The sequence below is a fragment of the Pan troglodytes genome, chromosome 7 (assembly GCF_028858775.2).
Source record: "Pan troglodytes isolate AG18354 chromosome 7, NHGRI_mPanTro3-v2.0_pri, whole genome shotgun sequence".
Lineage (NCBI taxonomy): Eukaryota > Metazoa > Chordata > Mammalia > Primates > Hominidae > Pan > Pan troglodytes.
Genome location: NC_072405.2, coordinates 117,529,166 through 117,547,417, shown reverse-complemented (window position 1 = coordinate 117,547,417; position 18,252 = coordinate 117,529,166). Strand labels below are relative to the sequence as shown.

Sequence of the window (18,252 nt, the reverse complement as noted above, 5' to 3'; positions counted from 1 at the left end):
TTAGTTAATCAAAGACTTCAAATTAAAAGTATTTAAGAATAGAATATATGTGTTTGTTATACTGTCTCACACACATACACACATGCACACACACATATAACCATATTCAATTGCCATTTTTGTAGGTTAAAAACAGTCATGCTGAGATATCAGCCCACAGATATTTAGGTTTGTATGCATATGCTTTCTATAAGAAAAAATACCAACCTCAACATTTTCCATTTATAAGCATACAGCTTGTATGTATTTGTGTAGCTATATATATATTTGTATATCTGTTTATAAAGTCATTGGTAAATATCCCTCACCCCTATACCCACCCATAAAATATTGAAACTTGGACTGCCTGGAAATCTTTTAATTCTTCCACACCCTTGAAATGCAAGACATTACCTTCTTCCACTTTTAAAGATTCTTTCGAATAAATTAGGATTCCAGAGAGTGTCTTCAAAATGTTTTTTCTATGAAATGCCCACACACCTGGCTGAAAAGCACAAAATCTAATCAATCAATTGTTTGCTTGTTTGCACCTTGTCAGATGTGCTGTTTTCTTCCTTTATATGCTCAGTTAATTTCAGTGACCTGTTGTGTTGAAATCACAGGTTCAGGGTCAATTTCTAGTGCTATGATCTTCCTAATAATGATGTCTCAAGGACTATCCTTGAACAAATAACCTGATCCACATGTATTCTGATGTTCGGTAAATACTGGAAATACATGAACCATTAGCCATATTTAAGGTTTAAAACGAACGATTGAAGAACTGATTTCTTTATAGCAACTCATCAGAAAATGGGTAAGAGAAAGGGCTTTGGCTTTTTACACTGTCTCTGGTAGCAAGGCTAATTGCCTTCCGTGTTCTCGGCTAGTGTTGCTGAGGCTAATAATTACCAATTCCACATTCCAGGAAGTTTTCTCTTGAGGGTTCATCTGAATTGAAGTGACCCTCTGCCTTAGATTTCATGGTCCTCCCCTGAAGTCAGTCTGGTGGTGGATGCACCATCTAGATTTAAATTGGTTGGGTAAAGGAAGGGAAGATCAGGATAAAGTCAACAGCTGCTAGCATCAGGGTCTCAGGTTGCTTATTGACTGAATGTTGGTTGGTGAAAGACAGACATGCACCTGTTTGTGTCTCTATTCTATCCCTTTAGATGACAAAGATTTGGTTGTATAGATAAGGCTAAATGAAAAGAATGAATAATGATTCCTTCCTAGGACTTTCTAGATTTATTTGCTGATATTGGTGTGGGCAAAGTCTTTGAACTAGCATACCAGGCTCTTAAATTTAGCTTAGATAAGCTTTTCTATATGTTTTATTCTTTCAACTGTTATCTCTTCTAGGTAGCCTTCCTGGTGTCCACCTGGCGGATGGAGTATATTCTTGCATGTTCCTAATGTGCTTGATACATACCTCTAAGATAACAATTGTCTGCATTCTCTCTCTTTGGTGCTGTATTTAAACTGGTGACATTATAGCCTTACAAGTTATTGCCAGCTATCTTGTGACCAGGTTGATTGCCAAGAATAAGTGGGTCAAGAAAAAGACTAAGAAACCAATTTCTGGTCACATTGTTTGAAACCTTACCATGACTTACTTAAAGTACTACATTGGATTCTTTAGTTACATGATCCAATAAATTATCTTTTTGCTTAAGCCACCTTGAATTGAGTTTTGTCCTATCATAAAAGTTACTAATCATGGGTATAGCGTTCATGGAAGATCTTTTTCGCATCAGGCTGTGATCACATGACAGGCAGGCTTGGGCTTTCTTATGTCTGTATCTCCATTGCCTAGGAAAAGTCTTAAAAATAGCAAATGTCCATCAATGTTTGTTGAAATAATAATATAGGATGATTGAACTAAGAGAGGATAAGAAGCAGAGGGACAAATGGAAAAGCCATACTCTAATTGTCTTATTAGAAAAAAATTAACACTTTAATTAATTTTTAACTGATAAAAACTGGAGAAGGATAGTGGGACTAATAAGGGAAAGAGCAAACACCTGGTTTGGAAGGAAAGATTATGGAACATTAAACAAATGAAAGTTGGTGTAGCAGGAAGGACTGCCCAACAGGCAAGTAGATATATGAATCTGAAGGTAAAGAGAGAGGCAAATACTCAGTGTTAAAAAGTGCCTGTGTATATTAGAAATCTTTTGTGCCGCAGTTGGAAGCCATGATAGATAGTTTGCAAAATGAACAGATGTATAAGAAATAGAGATCCAAGAATGGAATCTTAGTGAACATCTATATGGTAGGTGATGAGAGGAAAATAAACCGATAAAAGAGGAAAGAGAAAAAACAATTGGAGAAGTTGAAAGGGACTAGGAGAGGTCAACAAAAAAGGCGAGGGGAAAGATAGGCAAAGACAACTTCTGTAGGGTAGAGGAAGGGAGTGGAGGAGACATATCAAATGGCTTTGATCTTCATAGTAAACCGTAAAGGTCATTTATAAAGAGTGAGAGAAGATAAGATGTAGTTTTTTAAAACAGTAGAAAGATTTGCAATACACTCTACAGGAAATGTCATAGGAAGTTTATTACAAATGACTCCGTGTTTGCAGTCTACAAGGGGGTTGAGAAAGTGAATGAATGCCCATCTGGGGGTTGGGATTTACCTATGCAAAGGTGAGTGGATGAAAGGACAATGGATGGAGAGACCAGGGATGCCAAATGGACCATTATTAAATTCCTGACTCTGGGATCGAGGCTAAGAAGAAAGAAAAGGGAGGCTAGGAAAGCAGTGATAGGAATGGCAGGGATCTAAATTCTCAATGAGAGGGAAGATGAACTCATCAGAAATTAAAGAATAAGAAAGGCAAAATAAGAATATCTGGTCAAAGAAAGAATTTTAGACATAAAGATCAACCTTTTAACTCGTGCTTCAAATCAGTTCATTATTACAAAAAGTGTAAACCACTTTGAGAGATAGATACAGCCCTCTTTCAGGTCTCCAGAAGGTTCCCCCCGACATCTGTTCGGTGATGCTTCTTTTACTCTTCCATCAAATCTTAGTCCAGACTTTTTTTTTAAATTTTTAATTTTTGAAGAGACATGGTCTCACTGTACTGCCCAGGTTGGTCTTGAACTCCTGGCCTCAAGGGATCCTCCTGCCTCTACCTCCCAAAACACTGGTATTACAGGGTGTGCCACTGCTCTTGGCCCCATCAAGTCTATTGTATCTATCTGTCTCGTGTCATTTACTAAATATTCCTCCAATTTCTATCTTCTATCTAACTGAAGCTCAAGACCTCCTAAAAATCTTATCACTGGTGCTGATACTTGCAATGTTCAGGAAATTCAAATGTTATTGTCTCTCTAGGTTTTAGAATGTTTCCTAGGTGTCCAGTTTTATAATATCTATGCATGACATTGGACTTCAGAACTCTGCAGTACTTAACAAAGAAACGAGTCATGCAAAAACTCATGAGATTGAAACTTCTATAACCAACACATTGACATATAAATCATTTATAATTTCATCTGAAATAATCTTTAAATCTTAACTATTTAGGTAAAGCTTAAAATACACAGCAAGATGAGATTGCCTGTTTTGGGGTTTGCTTAAATGTAAACAATGGTATAATCTGAGTTATTCAATGAATGAAACCAGCCAATTAGCCAAATTTGACCAGGAGAGGCTAATTCAATGTGATCCTAAATATAACTAGTCAACTATAACTGCTATGTTTTAATTAGAAGGTGGAAGACAGCAGCATCCACCACCCCCTAGACTGGCCTTCCACATTTCTGCTAGTGTCTCTTCCATAAGAAGGAGTAACAGGATAATATTGCTGTTAACAGTGTTGTCATTACCATAACAACTACCATTCTTGAGTACTTATTATGCTTCACTGTCTTTGCACTGTGTTAGGTAATTCATACACCCATCTCAGAGGTATTTATAACTACCTCACTTTATAGATTAAGGAAAAAAAAAAAAACTCTAAAGGTCAATCTACCCTTATCAAAGGGACCTTATTCAAACCGTAGTATATAATAAAAATACCAAAGGTAAGCTGTGGATGAAACTTTTACAATGATTTTCAATGCCTTGCTACTCTAAAATGTAGCCTAAATTAACTTTCAGGCATATGCTTGCTAGTTGGTAAGTAATTAAAAACAATCAATCTAATCTTTCTGGAAAGAATGACTTTTTTGAAAGAATATAAGTATCTCAATTTTTCAAACATACCAAATTAAATTTCAAGAAAATACAATATCTATTTCAGATATGTTACCATAACAACAAAAAATCCATAATATAACCATAATACTAGGTGTACCTTTTGATGGTAGAATTCTCAAACCATTTTCCCAAGTATAGAATTTGTATTCATGGTTTTGACAACAAATTTATACTGTTAGTTTTCACAAAAATAAGTTAACACCCAACTTTTTCCTTTTTTCTCAGTTACTAAAAATGTGTGTGAAATAGCTTCCTCTTCCCACACATAGCCACTTCACCAACATCTTCCTGAAGTGGAAAGAAAAAGCAAAAACGGGAGGAGAGATGGCAGACAAGAGTGAAGGGAATGTGTTCTCCATACATAACTAAAAAAGGGAGGGCAGGATGTGGTATATACAAGAGAAGCATTTCCTCCATAGATAAATGACTTTCTCTCTCTCAAAAGAGAAAAATGGGTTTACCGTTGGGTTCCTGCTGACCACATCTTCCTGTGTTTTTTGTCCTCTCAAGTGATCATAAATTTTAGTTGGTATTTCTTCACATCTCTTTTTCTGGGCATCTGATTTGTTTATTTTCAACTTTCCAACAAAATAAAGGATCCAGTAGGTGGGATTTAAAAATTTTTTTTGTTTTAGAAAAATAGCAGTCCGTAAAGTTAGAATAAACGAATACCAGTAAACGACGTCAATGCTTTTGAAATGGATACCTTTATATAATCCATTGACATCCTCAGTGTCATTAAAGATGGCTTTTGAGTAAGCATTTATATATGCATCTTTAAATTGCTATTTGCATACATTCTGTGCAGTACTTCTTCACTATCATATGAATCTGTAGCCCTTTAATTAGTTGATTTATTTTGTGTTGACATGGCAATTGTGATGGTGGTATTTAGATGTAATTATTAGTATGATTCATTAAAACCATTAGTGCAGACTTGAGCTACATAGAAAATCATAATGTTATTAAATGCTTTAGTACTATTTTTCTGCTGTGGCAACATATCTGACATAAATATTTCATTTTCTTGAAATATAATTTAATATTTTTTAAAAATCTGAGTAATTTATATTGAAATAGTAATTATTTCCATAAAGATTAGACTGCTCAATACCTATAAGTTAGTAAACATTAGGCAACTAAAGGCCAGTATTTAGTATGAAACCAGTATTAAGTCAGGCCAGGATTTTAGATTTTTAGATCATTTAAAATTAATGTAAAAGTTCTGATTCATAGTTTGCCTTTGGTATTTTTATTATAAAAGACTATTATAACTCAATGTGTTTGAAAGCAGATATTTATTGGTAGGAAACTTTAAGGGCAAGATAACAAAATAGTCTTAATCTTAATTTCTAGAAAAAGGTTAAATAAAACCAATTACTAAAATAATACATAATAGAAAATACTAAATCATAAATACTTTATAAATATAACACATATATCTTTAGCTAAGAACTATTAAATGTGGGTCATTTTGCATTTTTATTTCATTTGTAAGAAGTTAATAATGGATAAAGCTCAGTAAATAAAATAAGGTTTTCCTCAGTAGAGACAGTCTCTAACTATTAATAGATTTTCTGTCTTCACTTGACTTCTAGTGTTTACTGTGACTCTTTCACCTGTATAATTTAATTTCAAAGTCTTATTTGTTTGTTCTTTTATTTGTGTATCATCTGCCTGATGATTTAACTTTAGGGCATTAAAGAAAGAACAAAGTAAAGTTTGGTTACATTTTCATTGTAGGTAGTTAAGTTGGGTCATAAACTCTTTTCTACTTCCCAAATCTAATTATTGTTAAGAGTTGTTGATTCTTTTTGTTTTGTTTTGTTTTGTTGGTAAAATTTTCTAGAAGCTCTTCAATATAAAGTCACAGAAAAACAGTACTTCCATTGTTTTAGTGTTTTAAACTTCCATATTGCATTTTTATGTTTGAATTTATCTTCATGTCTTCCTGTTCCAAAAAGTGTGTTAGCACTTTTTTTAGACTTTCCTGTGAAATGTAGGTAAGAACGTTTTAGAGATTTTGCAGGAAACTTGACGTAATTGCTACCAATTGAAGATATTACATGCCCAGGTCATTTTTCCTTAAGCTGATGTTTTGGAAAGGATACATAGAAAAAAAAGAATTAAGAAATTAAGTAAAATATAAGCATTCAGTTAAAAATGGCTCTACGGCTTTTTCCTTCAGTTTTTTTTCTTTTAATTTTGTAAGCTACCTCAAAATCTAGTATTGTCTTTATGATTGACTTTTTACTATGTGCGATATTGACATTTGTGTGGAGGAAATGAAGACATGCTTAGCTATTATTGGAGTCAGTTTGGCTACTAATGGTACTGATATTCACATATTGCAATCTTTTTTTTTTTTTTTTGCAGTTTTACTAAAGGGAGGAAAAAGAGAGGAAGAGAAACCATTTAGAGACTGTGCAGATGTATATCAAGCTGGTTTTAATAAAAGTGGAATCTACACTATTTATATTAATAATATGCCAGAACCCAAAAAGGTAAAACCAGAAGTGTTTGTTTACGAGATGTAAGCCAGATCCCAGTTGAATTGCTGGATAATCAGATTGATTTGTGAGCTTGTTAAACTGGAAATATATATAGAGATGCCTGAACTTTTTTCTCCCAGAGATACTCTGTTTCCCAGGTCCATAAAGGATGAAAACCCTATTGTACAGAAATCCCCAATCCCCATACCTTTTCTTTCACACAAAATTTTGCATTTATTCCCTGGTGTCCCTAGGATGTCCCCTTGCTCATACATGTTTGCCTTGTACAGATTACATGTTGAGGTCATGTCTACCGTGAGTCTATGGGAAAGAGAAGCCATCTTCCAAAGACCCAACAATCCAGAGAACACACATTATCCAAAGCCAAATACTGTGAGGAGAGGGAGGGGTAGATATAGCTATTTGCAAGTTATTGCTCCTGTTAGGATAGGAGAAACATTTCCTATCTTACTTCATAATCTTGAAAGAATTTGCTTTCCATATTTACATAAAAGAGTGGGTTGGAGGATCGGATTCATCAGTATGTTGAACAGGACCCAAGGTAAACTTTGGAGTAAGCAAACATTATCTTCCTGCTGTAACATCTCTTTTGTATACTGTCTTCCACCATTTATTCATTAAATCATCCATCTATGCCTTCATTCAATACTGTTAAGTGGATGTCATGCATTTGTTAGGAACATGAATATAGAGCAAACAGTTTCTACTGTAATGATGAAGATAGACAATTATGCAGATAGTTATAAAATGCTGTCAATAAGTATAGTGATAGAAATGGTCTGTTTAAAGCAGGGTATATGGGAAGTTTTGAGGTGAGACAGCTGAAGAGAGTGAGATTAGGCAAGAACCTTGCTCTTCAGTGTCTGTGAGTTTTAGCTGGAAGCCCAGGGTCCCAAGAGGACCGCATGCCCTTACAGGATAAAACAACTGTCCTCCCCTCCTGCCCCCACCTAAATTACTTGTCTCTTATCCCCATTTCCTCTGGGGCCTGTGCAATGCTCTTGGAATCTTCTCTGATTCCCTCAGGCAACTTTACATGACTTTCTCACTACCAGAGTTCTAAAAGGCAGAGATTGTGCCTTTTATCTTTGATTTCCTGGAACCTAGCATAGTTTCTGGCACATAGTAGGTCTCAATAGATATGTGCTGGAATAAATGAGTAAGTGACCTGCTGATGGCAATATCAACACTTCCATGCAGTGCATAGTAAATCAGTCTAACTTACTTAGTCTTCCTGATTGTTAGTCTCCTTTGATAGGCAAAGGAAATGAATCCTGGAGCCCAGTTTGCCAGATGCCACTTAATTGGCAACCCAGGAAGTCTGGACTATAGTCCAGGTCTGATACAATTCTATTTTCCCTTTTACCACTGTCCTCTGTCTCTCTTGATTTCCATAATGAATAGTTGTTTATGTTAGCTCTAAATGGTTTCTTTTTCCCCTTTGCTGGGACAAAATTTTCTTCTTGAAAGATACCTTTGATGTTGTCTATAAGGGGGTAAAATGTAGGAGTGGAGTGGGCACAGGAGGGAGGACAGGCAGGAGGCACTCTTCTGTACTTTGCTACCTCAGCCATCTACCAGAGAAGTGTGGTTTTGCCTGTTTTTCATGTTTGATTTCTGTGCAAGATTACATTGAATCCCATGGCTTAAAGAAGCAAACAAATGAAAAATTGAAATACAATGGCAAGTCTGGGAATGAGGAGATGAAGATAACTTATTCTAAGGAAGATATCCTAAAATCACACTTAAGCTTAAATTCAATTCACACACACACACACACACATCATAAACACACACCATACACACAGCAGATGAAGTATGTGAGAATTTGATCTGGAGTAGGAGGTGGAGTTAAAACATTTGCTTTATCATTTACCTACAGTACTACTCAAGACCTGAAAGAACCTCTAAATTATTGTCAGTTCCACTAGAACTTATAACCTGACTATAAAAATAAAATTAACTAAAAATACTAAGCGAACTTCCATTTAGACTCATAGTGATTCTATGATATAAATGAATCTAAAAATAATTCCCAAAGTTTTCAGATCAAGAATATTCACAATTTTAGAATTTTTTTGACTTCATCATCAGTACTACCATGTGGTCTGTGGGAAGGGGTGCAGTACAAATACAGCTTTAGTCATTCTATGGACTTTAGTTCATATATAACCACAACTACACTCTAGTTTGAAACATTATGAGATGCAAATGGTGCACAGGCTATTTGCTGAACCACTGCGCCTGGTAATGTGAAGAAAAAGATCCCACCTCAATTCATAATCCTGAATAGGTTTGCTTTTCATGCTTACATAAAATAGAATGTTGGAGAATCCAATTTACTCCTTCCATGGCTGGCTCCTGGGTTGGTTTCATCAGGAAAGCAAGATTCAAGCTTACGCTTCTACAAAATGGTGGATTTTAAATATGATGGAGTTTTTGGGTTTTCTTAAATAAATAAAACTTAGAATATTAAATTCACAAATGTCAAGTACCTACTGAATTAACTTCTGATATTTAGGCTAAGAAAAAATAATAATCTGAACAGGTTAGCAGTAACATACCCATACGTACCCATAAGGAGCAAATTTTATCACTGCTGAATGGCCACCATGGCTTTTCAGAGAGAAGAAGGAGAAGTTCCGATATTACCTGGTCAGGACTATTGTTAGATTTAGATTTAGTTTTATTGAAATACTAGCAGAGTGTGGTGAGAAGGGGAGATAACTGAGCTGAAGAGAGAAAGACCTGGCCTTCTTCTGGACTTAGATGTTCATTCTCTTGTTTTATTATTTCCCTGTTATAATCATAGATTCTCTTACAAGTAGTAACATTGTTCTATAATAAAGATGGGTATTTCAGACTGACATACATACACATTTTTGCAGGTAAAAAATTTAGTGTTTAATCCCTTAGTATAATTGCATAGCATAGCACTGGTAAGAACAAATATTGTATGAATTACCTCAAAAGTAATTTACAAGCTGATTAACAAAATAGCTCAAATGTATTGAGCATTTACAGTTTGCCAGTCTTCTTCTAAGCATATATATCTCTATATATAGATAGATATAGATCTCTATATATAGATGTATACTATACTATACTATATATATACACTATATATAGATATATAGAGATATATAGATCTCTATATATAGATATAGATACCTATATATAGATATAACTATATATAGTTATATCTAGATATAACTACATATCTAGATATCTAGATATGTAGTTATATCTAGATATCTAGATATAACTAGTATATAGTATATATATAGTATATCTAGATATAACTAGTATATAGTATATATATAGTATATCTAGATATAACTATATATAGTGTATATAGTATAGTATAGTATGTATCTAAATATACTATATAACTATATATCTATATATAGATATTTATATCTATCTATATAGAGAGATCTATATATAGATATATAATATACCTATATATCTGCTGTCTATATCTATATATGCTATATATATCTATATATGCTATGTATATCTAAATATCTATATATATGCTTAGTGTATATATATGCTTAGTACATATATATGCTTAGTATATATATGCTTAGTGTATATATATATGCTTAGTATATATATGTATGTTTTATATATATATATATATATATACACTCCTTCATTTACTCTTTTCAACAACCCTGTGAGATAGAGACTCCCATTATCCCTACTTTAGAAAGATAACCTGCCCCATACAAATTCTTAGCAAATATTGAATATTGACTTTGAAACAAAGGAATCTAATTCTAGGATACACCCTTTTAATCAGAGGATTAAGCAGGATCATTATTTATGTTAACGATAATTGAAATTGTATCATTTATAATTTTAAATATGAACCTGTTGCCCCATGGGGTGGTAAACACATGGTGTGACATGTGAGCTACACAGGCAAGGGTTTATTTTTAGAAAATTAGGTAAGTTGATTCATGTTCTCATTATAACCCACCTCATTCTCACCGTCCTATAATCTCAGTTTTTTCCATCTTGAAATAAATTGTCAGCATTCTCTCAATCCTATAAAAAGTGCTAGCAAAATTCATCGTTAAGACTTTCACCCTTCCATGTAGACTGTACATTGTAAACAGGAAGTTTGGTGCTACCCCTGGGTAGGCTTAGCCAAAGCATTGCTCATTATAATGTTTCCAGAAGTTTTGGCAAGGGTAAGAATCTCAAGGCAACCTACACAAAAACCGAAGCGTCAAATATGCATGGTATGGACGAAAAAATAAACTAGGGTTATTAAAGGAAAGTGACAAACCAATGAGCAGAAACTATTCATCTTGTAGTCAGTGTGGGAGTTGCAAGCATAACAGGATTGTAGTACAGTAATTTTTTCGATTGACATTGTTCCATGCCAAAAAAAAAAAAATGTCTTTGAAAGTTAGAGAAATGTTATCTTTTCAAATGTGGAAGCCAAAGACGGTTTTCTAGGACTATTTAACTTTTCAAGCAGAAAGAAAATTAGATTTAGGTCATTTCTGTATTTGCTTTTTGCTTTTATGTTATTAATGGCTTGTGTTTATTTTTCTTTCTGAATTCCCTTCAATGTATAGTAGTAGGAAACAAGACTTTCCCTTTCATTTTATGTTTCCAAAACCAAATGCCTCCAAAAAACAAACCATTTAATCATTACTCTGCTTATTGTAAAATATTAAAAATTTGATTCTGAACTCGTAATTCCCCTAATTCTTGGAAAAGTACTATAACAAATGGGTTAAGCCCTTTTCATTTATGGTATGGAAAAATAATTAACATTCACAAGTCTAATCATTCCAACTTCTATGGAACATAAAAGTATAAAAACTATGTGAATCAAATTTCCCCGTTTTGTTTGGGTTTAAGCCTCCGTATTATGTTAAAAGGTGTTTAATGCTTGAAAGCTTTGACCTTGCCTGGGATAGGAGCCAGTTCAGTCATTTCTTGGATAGAGTTAAGCCCAAGTCATATGATCAATAAATGCAATAGGCATAGTTAATGTAGCAGGGTCTTGTCCACAGGAAGGACACTGCCAGATAGCACAGACCACACAATACTGGCAAATGAACTTTTCAAGTCTTTCATGTCTCAAATCTTTCTAAAACCTACCATCTATTTTTTTAAATTTCCTTCATCTGTTAAGCATAGGCTTTTATTTTTTTTTCTGACTAAAAATAATAGGCTTCTGTTTTGTCTTTGCTAGAGTGAGTCCAACCTCTTAAATATAGATATATGTATGTGTGTGTGTGTGTGTGTGTATATATATATATATATATGTATACATAATACATATAGAAAGGTGGCATGCTCAAAGGTTAGTGATGCCAATATTATAATAACTAGAGCCTAGAAATCATAATTATAAAGATAATTTATTGAACTTCTACATGTTTTGGTTTTGTATATTTTCTATTATAACAAATTATAAAATTTGTATGCAATGTTATATAACTATAGTATATTAAATTTAAATATTATATACATATTAAATATTACATTATATACATAGAGTGTATAATGCATAGCATAAACATATATTATGTCATCAGTAATACATGTAAGAGATGGGAGTAGTGTCAATGCCTATTAAGTGCCAAACGTTGTTCTAAAAATTCTATATGCATTAATTCATCAAATTCTCAGAAAATATCTAAGAGGTACATACAGAGAGCAGAGGTGGATTTTAAATTCAGGCAATGTAGCACTCAAGTTGGCGCTATTAACCAAGGTGTCATTCAGCTCCATTGTGCCTATATAACACAAAGAGCAGCTGTTATCATTGATGTTATTAAGTCTACATAAGAATTGGGAAGCATATGTTCAACCCTTTAACCTCTCTGTCCCTCAGCTTCCAATTTAGTAATCTGCCTGGGTAATTTATATTTCCCAATGGTTTTTCCTCTAGGTCTTTATTTAAGAAGCATTCTCAGCACATCTGAACATTTGCAAGTCACTGGATTCCTCTGTTTAGAAGGAAAGTTGTCTTTTTCAAAAATTTGCGAGTGATTTAAAAACTAAGGTGCCTCTGTTTAGAAGGAAAGTTGTCTTTTTCAAAAATTTGTGAGTGACTTAAAAACTAAGTGCATAGAGTTTTAATAATCTAGGTAACAGTAATTTAAAAACCGTACAATATAGTTTCCTCTCTGCACTCTACATTTATAAATGTAGTGATTCTTTTCCCTGAGTATGTAAGTGGACTTTACAGCTTTGCAAACACAACTTGGCAAACTTTCAGGCAATCAGTGTCCATTAGGAAATAAAAATTTGAATAAAAACATTCATTCTGGATTAACAAGTCAGGGCACGATAAAATTTAATTGAGAAACTAGTGATATTAGCTGCTTCTAGAAAAATGTTTCCTTGATATTTTCACTTCCCTTTTTTCTCATTTAAATTTCACTGGTAAAGCTCCACTTTGACCACTTCTCTTGAATCACCACCTATGCCCTCTTGAAACTATGCCATCTGATTTTATTCCCACAGGAATCCGCATTCTCTCTCACCAAGGTCACTAAAGACTTCTTCATTCAAATTGAAGTTATATTTTCTTAATCATTTTTTATCTTGACTTTTCTGAAACCTTTGATGATCACCTCCCCAACTCTAAATCCGTCTTTCTTAGCATTCCATTAATCAGATTTTCCTATTTTATCTCTCCTGTTCCATCTCTATTTGTTTATCAATATTCATTCAGTACCCGCTACAGGCTAAGCACACCTCTAGGTACTGGGGACAGCAGTCAATTGAAAGAAATCCCTGCCCACCTAAAGTTTCCTGATGTATTCTCTCCTTCTCAGGTGTTCACCAAAGCCCATTCTTTGACCCTTCTCACTCCCTGCCACACACATCTGTTTCCACCTTTTTCTTTACTTATTTAAGTAATTGCATTTGTCTTCATGCTATTAACAAATGCTTTTAAGCAGATTATTCCCAATAATTTTCAATTAGGTAGACATAGGATTCAATTCTGAATCCAGTTCAAATCAATTTTAAATCCCAGATCCAGAGCTTATTGTTGAGTATAATCACTGGTAAGTTACTGAACTACTCTAAACCTCAGTATTTTTTCATCTGTAAAATGGAGATGATCATCATACCTACATCCTACTAGGACTATCATGAGAATAAGTTAGAAAATGCATGTAAGGTGTTTATATTATTTGGTCCTTAACAAGCATGTCATTGTTAATAGCAATTCCTTTCTTTCTTCCTTATGCTCTTATCCATATTTTTATCCTTGGTCTAGATCATCTCGAACTGCTCAATAAACTTTTTCTTTGGATATCTGTGCTACCTCAAAGGCTAAGGTGTCCAAAACTACGAACATTTTCTTTGCTAGCCTTTGAGGTATCCAAAACTAAGATCATTTTCTTTGCTCATGTTTTCTTTCTTAAATTTCTCATTTAGATTATTGTCTCCATGATTCTTCAGGCTATTAGAGCTGAAAATTGTGAACTCTGTCTCCTTAATTCTATGGGATCAGTCACTATTGAAACTTGGAGATGTTTGAGTACCTGACCCATATTTTATTTATAATGATACCCCCAGTTGTAAGTGGAAACTGATGCCCAAGAATGGTGGTTGAGTAAATCAAAAAATAAATGAATAAATGAAGTAGAATTATGGAAAATAAAAGTGTAGCTCGAGGTTATGTTGAGGACTGAGAGCAGGTGCAGAAATTAAAGGAATAGTGGTGGTGGGGACTACTGGGACAGGAATCAACATTTCAAATGTACAGTCTTGGAGGTGAGTCAATTCCTAGGGTTAGTGAAGACATACTGTATGTGTGGCTGTTGTCAAAGTAGGGCGAGAGCCTTGGGAGGAGAGTTGTCCTATTTCATATGCCCACAAGTAGGCATGTATATCTTGGACCCTTCCACTCTGAGGAAGTACATGGACAATTCGCTCTTTGAATGACATTTCTTGCCACTGCTTTTATACCTTTTTTGCTACTTGTGTTCCAAATGCAATGCCTCAGGGAAAACACTTGAGGTTTTTCCTTTAATCAGAGCTTAGCTCTGTGTCCTCATAGCCTGCTTGCTGCTGTTGCATCATATCCCACCTTTAGCCAAGCTTCAACATGCTTTAGTATTCAGTTGTTGAGGAAATAGTGTTTCCCATAGTCCCCGTTGAATAATCAAGCTGCCACATTCATGCTACATCAATTACAGTGATTGCTCTCCAAAGATAATCCCATTACAGATATGTTTCTCTTCTTGGGTAGACCCTGGGGGAAATGAGTCAATTTCTTAATAAACACCATTGTATTTTGAATAATTAAAATATGCATAAGTCTTTGAAAGATTTGTATAAATTTTCCACATGGGAAAGAAGTTCTTGTCACAGTCAGAAGAGATACAATATGTCATGTTCTCCTGTTATTGTTCGTGACTAAAATACAAGCAAATAATATATTCTACATATGCTATGCCACAAATGTTGCCTCTAATGAAATATTGACTCAAGGATATCTACTGTAACATGTACATATGTAAGAATTGATAGGCAATGAAATATGTGATAGTTAAAGACATTATATTTTAAAAATTTTTTATTCTTATTGTACTCCCATTTCAATCAATTTAAAGTTTTAAAATTCTGAGTCATGTGTTTTGGCAATCAAATGGTCTGTAACTTTGGAAATTTGGTAGAATTTCCAAAACTTTGAACATACTCAAATGCTTATTTTCATTTAAAACAAAGATTTTTTAAAATGTTTTATAGTCTGAGACAAAGACTTAATTTTCAGCTGACTAAAATTTATGCACGTAATTTATTCATCATTGATGGAATTTAATCAGAAATAACTCAAATATGAATCAGAGGAAGAAATAACCAATAATATATCTAAATTAACATTGTTCAATATAGTAATTTCAGTTTTTGTAATCTGCAGACCTGTTTGCCTTATTCCTATTTTGAAACATGTAGGATATATGTTTTTTAAAGTAGAAGTATTTTTTACTTGACTTTGTTTTCCATTTGTCAGGTGTTTTGCAATATGGATGTCAATGGGGGAGGTTGGACTGTAATACAACATCGTGAAGATGGAAGTCTAGATTTCCAAAGAGGCTGGAAAGAATATAAAATGGTAAGATGGAAGAATTTATGGTGCTTTTTGGTGTTTTATCTTGAAGTTATCTTCTCCATGCTATATGATGAATCTTGGTATTTTTAGGTGGTTTTGAGTTATTTTTGACATAAAATGATACATTAGTATTATTTTCATTAGACACAAAACACTCATAAATCACTTTCAGTAAATGATTTCCACGTGTGCATCAGAAAGAAAAACGTATTACTGAAATTATTTGGTGAACTGTTGTGTATTGTCTGTATTTGTTCCTAGTTGCATGAGGGTGGGGGAAGCTAGAACTCAGACCTTCGTTGGATACGTGAGCCTGACCAAGGGAGCTGTGCAGGGTTGCAGGTTGTGGAACAGGATGGGTAATAGCAATGGCCTCACCCACATAACTGGCTAATTGTTGCTGGCTGTTGACTGGAAGCTTCTCCATGTGACCTTTCCATGTGGCTAAGCTAAGCTTCTTTCAGTAAAGTGATCCAGGGTTATCAGACTTCTTACGTAGCACTTGTCATCCTCCAAAGACAAAGCAGGAGCTTTCAGCCTTTTTTAGTTTTATTAGACCCAGAAATGAAACAGTGTTACTTCCATTGCATTCTGTTGGTTATGGTTGGTCACAAGGAAAGTCCAGATTTAAGGCACGAGGAGTACATAAAGGTATGAACTGTGAGCCATGGCTCACTGGGGTCTGCAAAATAACAGCAGGCATCATCATCATCATGATCATCATCATCACAGTTCTTCTCTTTTTTAATGCTCAATATGTCTGCCCTATATGTAATTTCTTATCAATTTTTAATATCAGCCCTATTAACTAACACTATGCCCATTTTAAAAGGAAACAGAGATGAGCAAGGGTTGAAATAATCCAAAATCCAGTAATCACGTAGTCGGTGCCTACAATATTAACTATTAAAATCTGCTGACAGAATGTAAAGGCATAGTAATGCAGGAGAATCTATATTTATGGATTCTCATTCTTTTGCAGCTGAAACCTCTAGATAATTCTTGTCTTGACTTTTTGACAAATTTTCTCTCACCAGGTAGAGAGAAAGAAATGCTATACTAGCCTCAGTTCTGTCTTGATATTCTTGCAGACAATTTGTAAAAACTATGGTTGATTTGCATCAGAGTTTGCCCATTAATAGGCTCATAGTTGGTCAAATGACAGTAAATAAGAGGTTTTAATAAATGAATGGAGGTTTCTAGTGGTGTCACTGCATCTACATTTTTATCAGATACTCAGTCGAACAGTCTGAAAGCACGTTTAAAAAGTTTGGACTTACACAAAGTTGGAATCCTGATGTCTTTGTTATTTCATAAACTCAAGATGGAAAGGTAGGCTGAAGCCAGCAAGATATAATTCCACAGAGATGATTGTAGAATATTTCACCTAGATAAAAAATACCTAAATTAACTCTGAGAAAACAGGGTAAGGGTGACAAATTGCCTTAAGGACTTAGTATTTGAAAGAGAGGTTTATTTGGTTCTAAGCTCATTTTGAATTAACAAAGATTAATGTACTCAGTGTACATTACTAGTAGTTTAGGGGGTCACATAAAATGCAGAACTCACTGGTGTCTGCCATGTTCTGGTTACATCAAAAACATAGTTTCAATTCTAGAGGTTTTCAAACAAGTGAACTTATCCTAGGGGTTATAAGCAGGATGGGAGGAATTTAGAAATTACATCTGTAACAGGTAAACACCTGGAGAAAAAAAGAATTAGGCATAAATCTGATAGCTATTTTAGTTGACTGGATGGAGGTAGGTGATAGTAGAGCCTGCTTCTCAAAATGTGGTCCAGGGACCAGCAGTATTAGCATCCTCTGGAAACTGATTGGAAACACGAATCTCAAGCTCTGGACCAGATTTACTGAATTAGAATGTGCATTTGAACACTGTCTGAGAGGGGAGTGCAATAATGAATGGAGTAATATTCCAAGAAGGCAAAATTTGACCAAGTATGAACAAAACTCTCTAATGATTAATCCCAACATCAAATAGACTGCCTATTAAGTGGCAAGCCCCTCCCCCATCTTCAGTGGAAATAGAAAGTATATCATTATCTTTTGGGATTGGTATGGAGAATTGGAATGCTAGGTCAGATTTGAAGGCCTCTTCCTACCTAGGTGATTCTAAAAATATATGAGGGATAAAAGATTATCTATATTCAAAAACAAAAAGACTTTGAATTATGTTTATATTAACAGTTATAGGCCAGGCACGGTAGCTCAAGCCTGTAATCCCAGCACTTTGGGAGGCCGAGGTGGGTGGATCACTAGGTCAGGAGATTGAGACCATCTTGGCCAATATGGTGAAACCCCGTCTCTACTAAAACAACAAAAAATTAGCCGGGTGTGGTGGCACGTGCCTGTAATCCCAGCTACTTGGGAGGCTGAGGCAGGGGAATCGCTTGAACCTGGGAGGCGGAGGTTGCAGTGAGCTGAGA

General features: G+C 34.5%; 1 protein-coding gene across 2 annotated transcripts in view; it reads left to right on the top strand.

The window, feature by feature from the left end:
• The window catches only part of ANGPT1 (angiopoietin 1), a 247,508-nt gene that overhangs the window by 187,559 nt on the left and 41,697 nt on the right, over positions 1 to 18,252 (top strand). For both annotated transcript variants that reach the window (XM_519904.9, XM_016959775.3), the window contains exons 5-6: positions 6,565 to 6,692; positions 15,709 to 15,810. In XM_519904.9, the coding sequence (XP_519904.3) occupies positions 6,565 to 6,692; positions 15,709 to 15,810 (230 nt within the window). The remainder of the gene's footprint in view (positions 1 to 6,564; positions 6,693 to 15,708; positions 15,811 to 18,252) is intronic.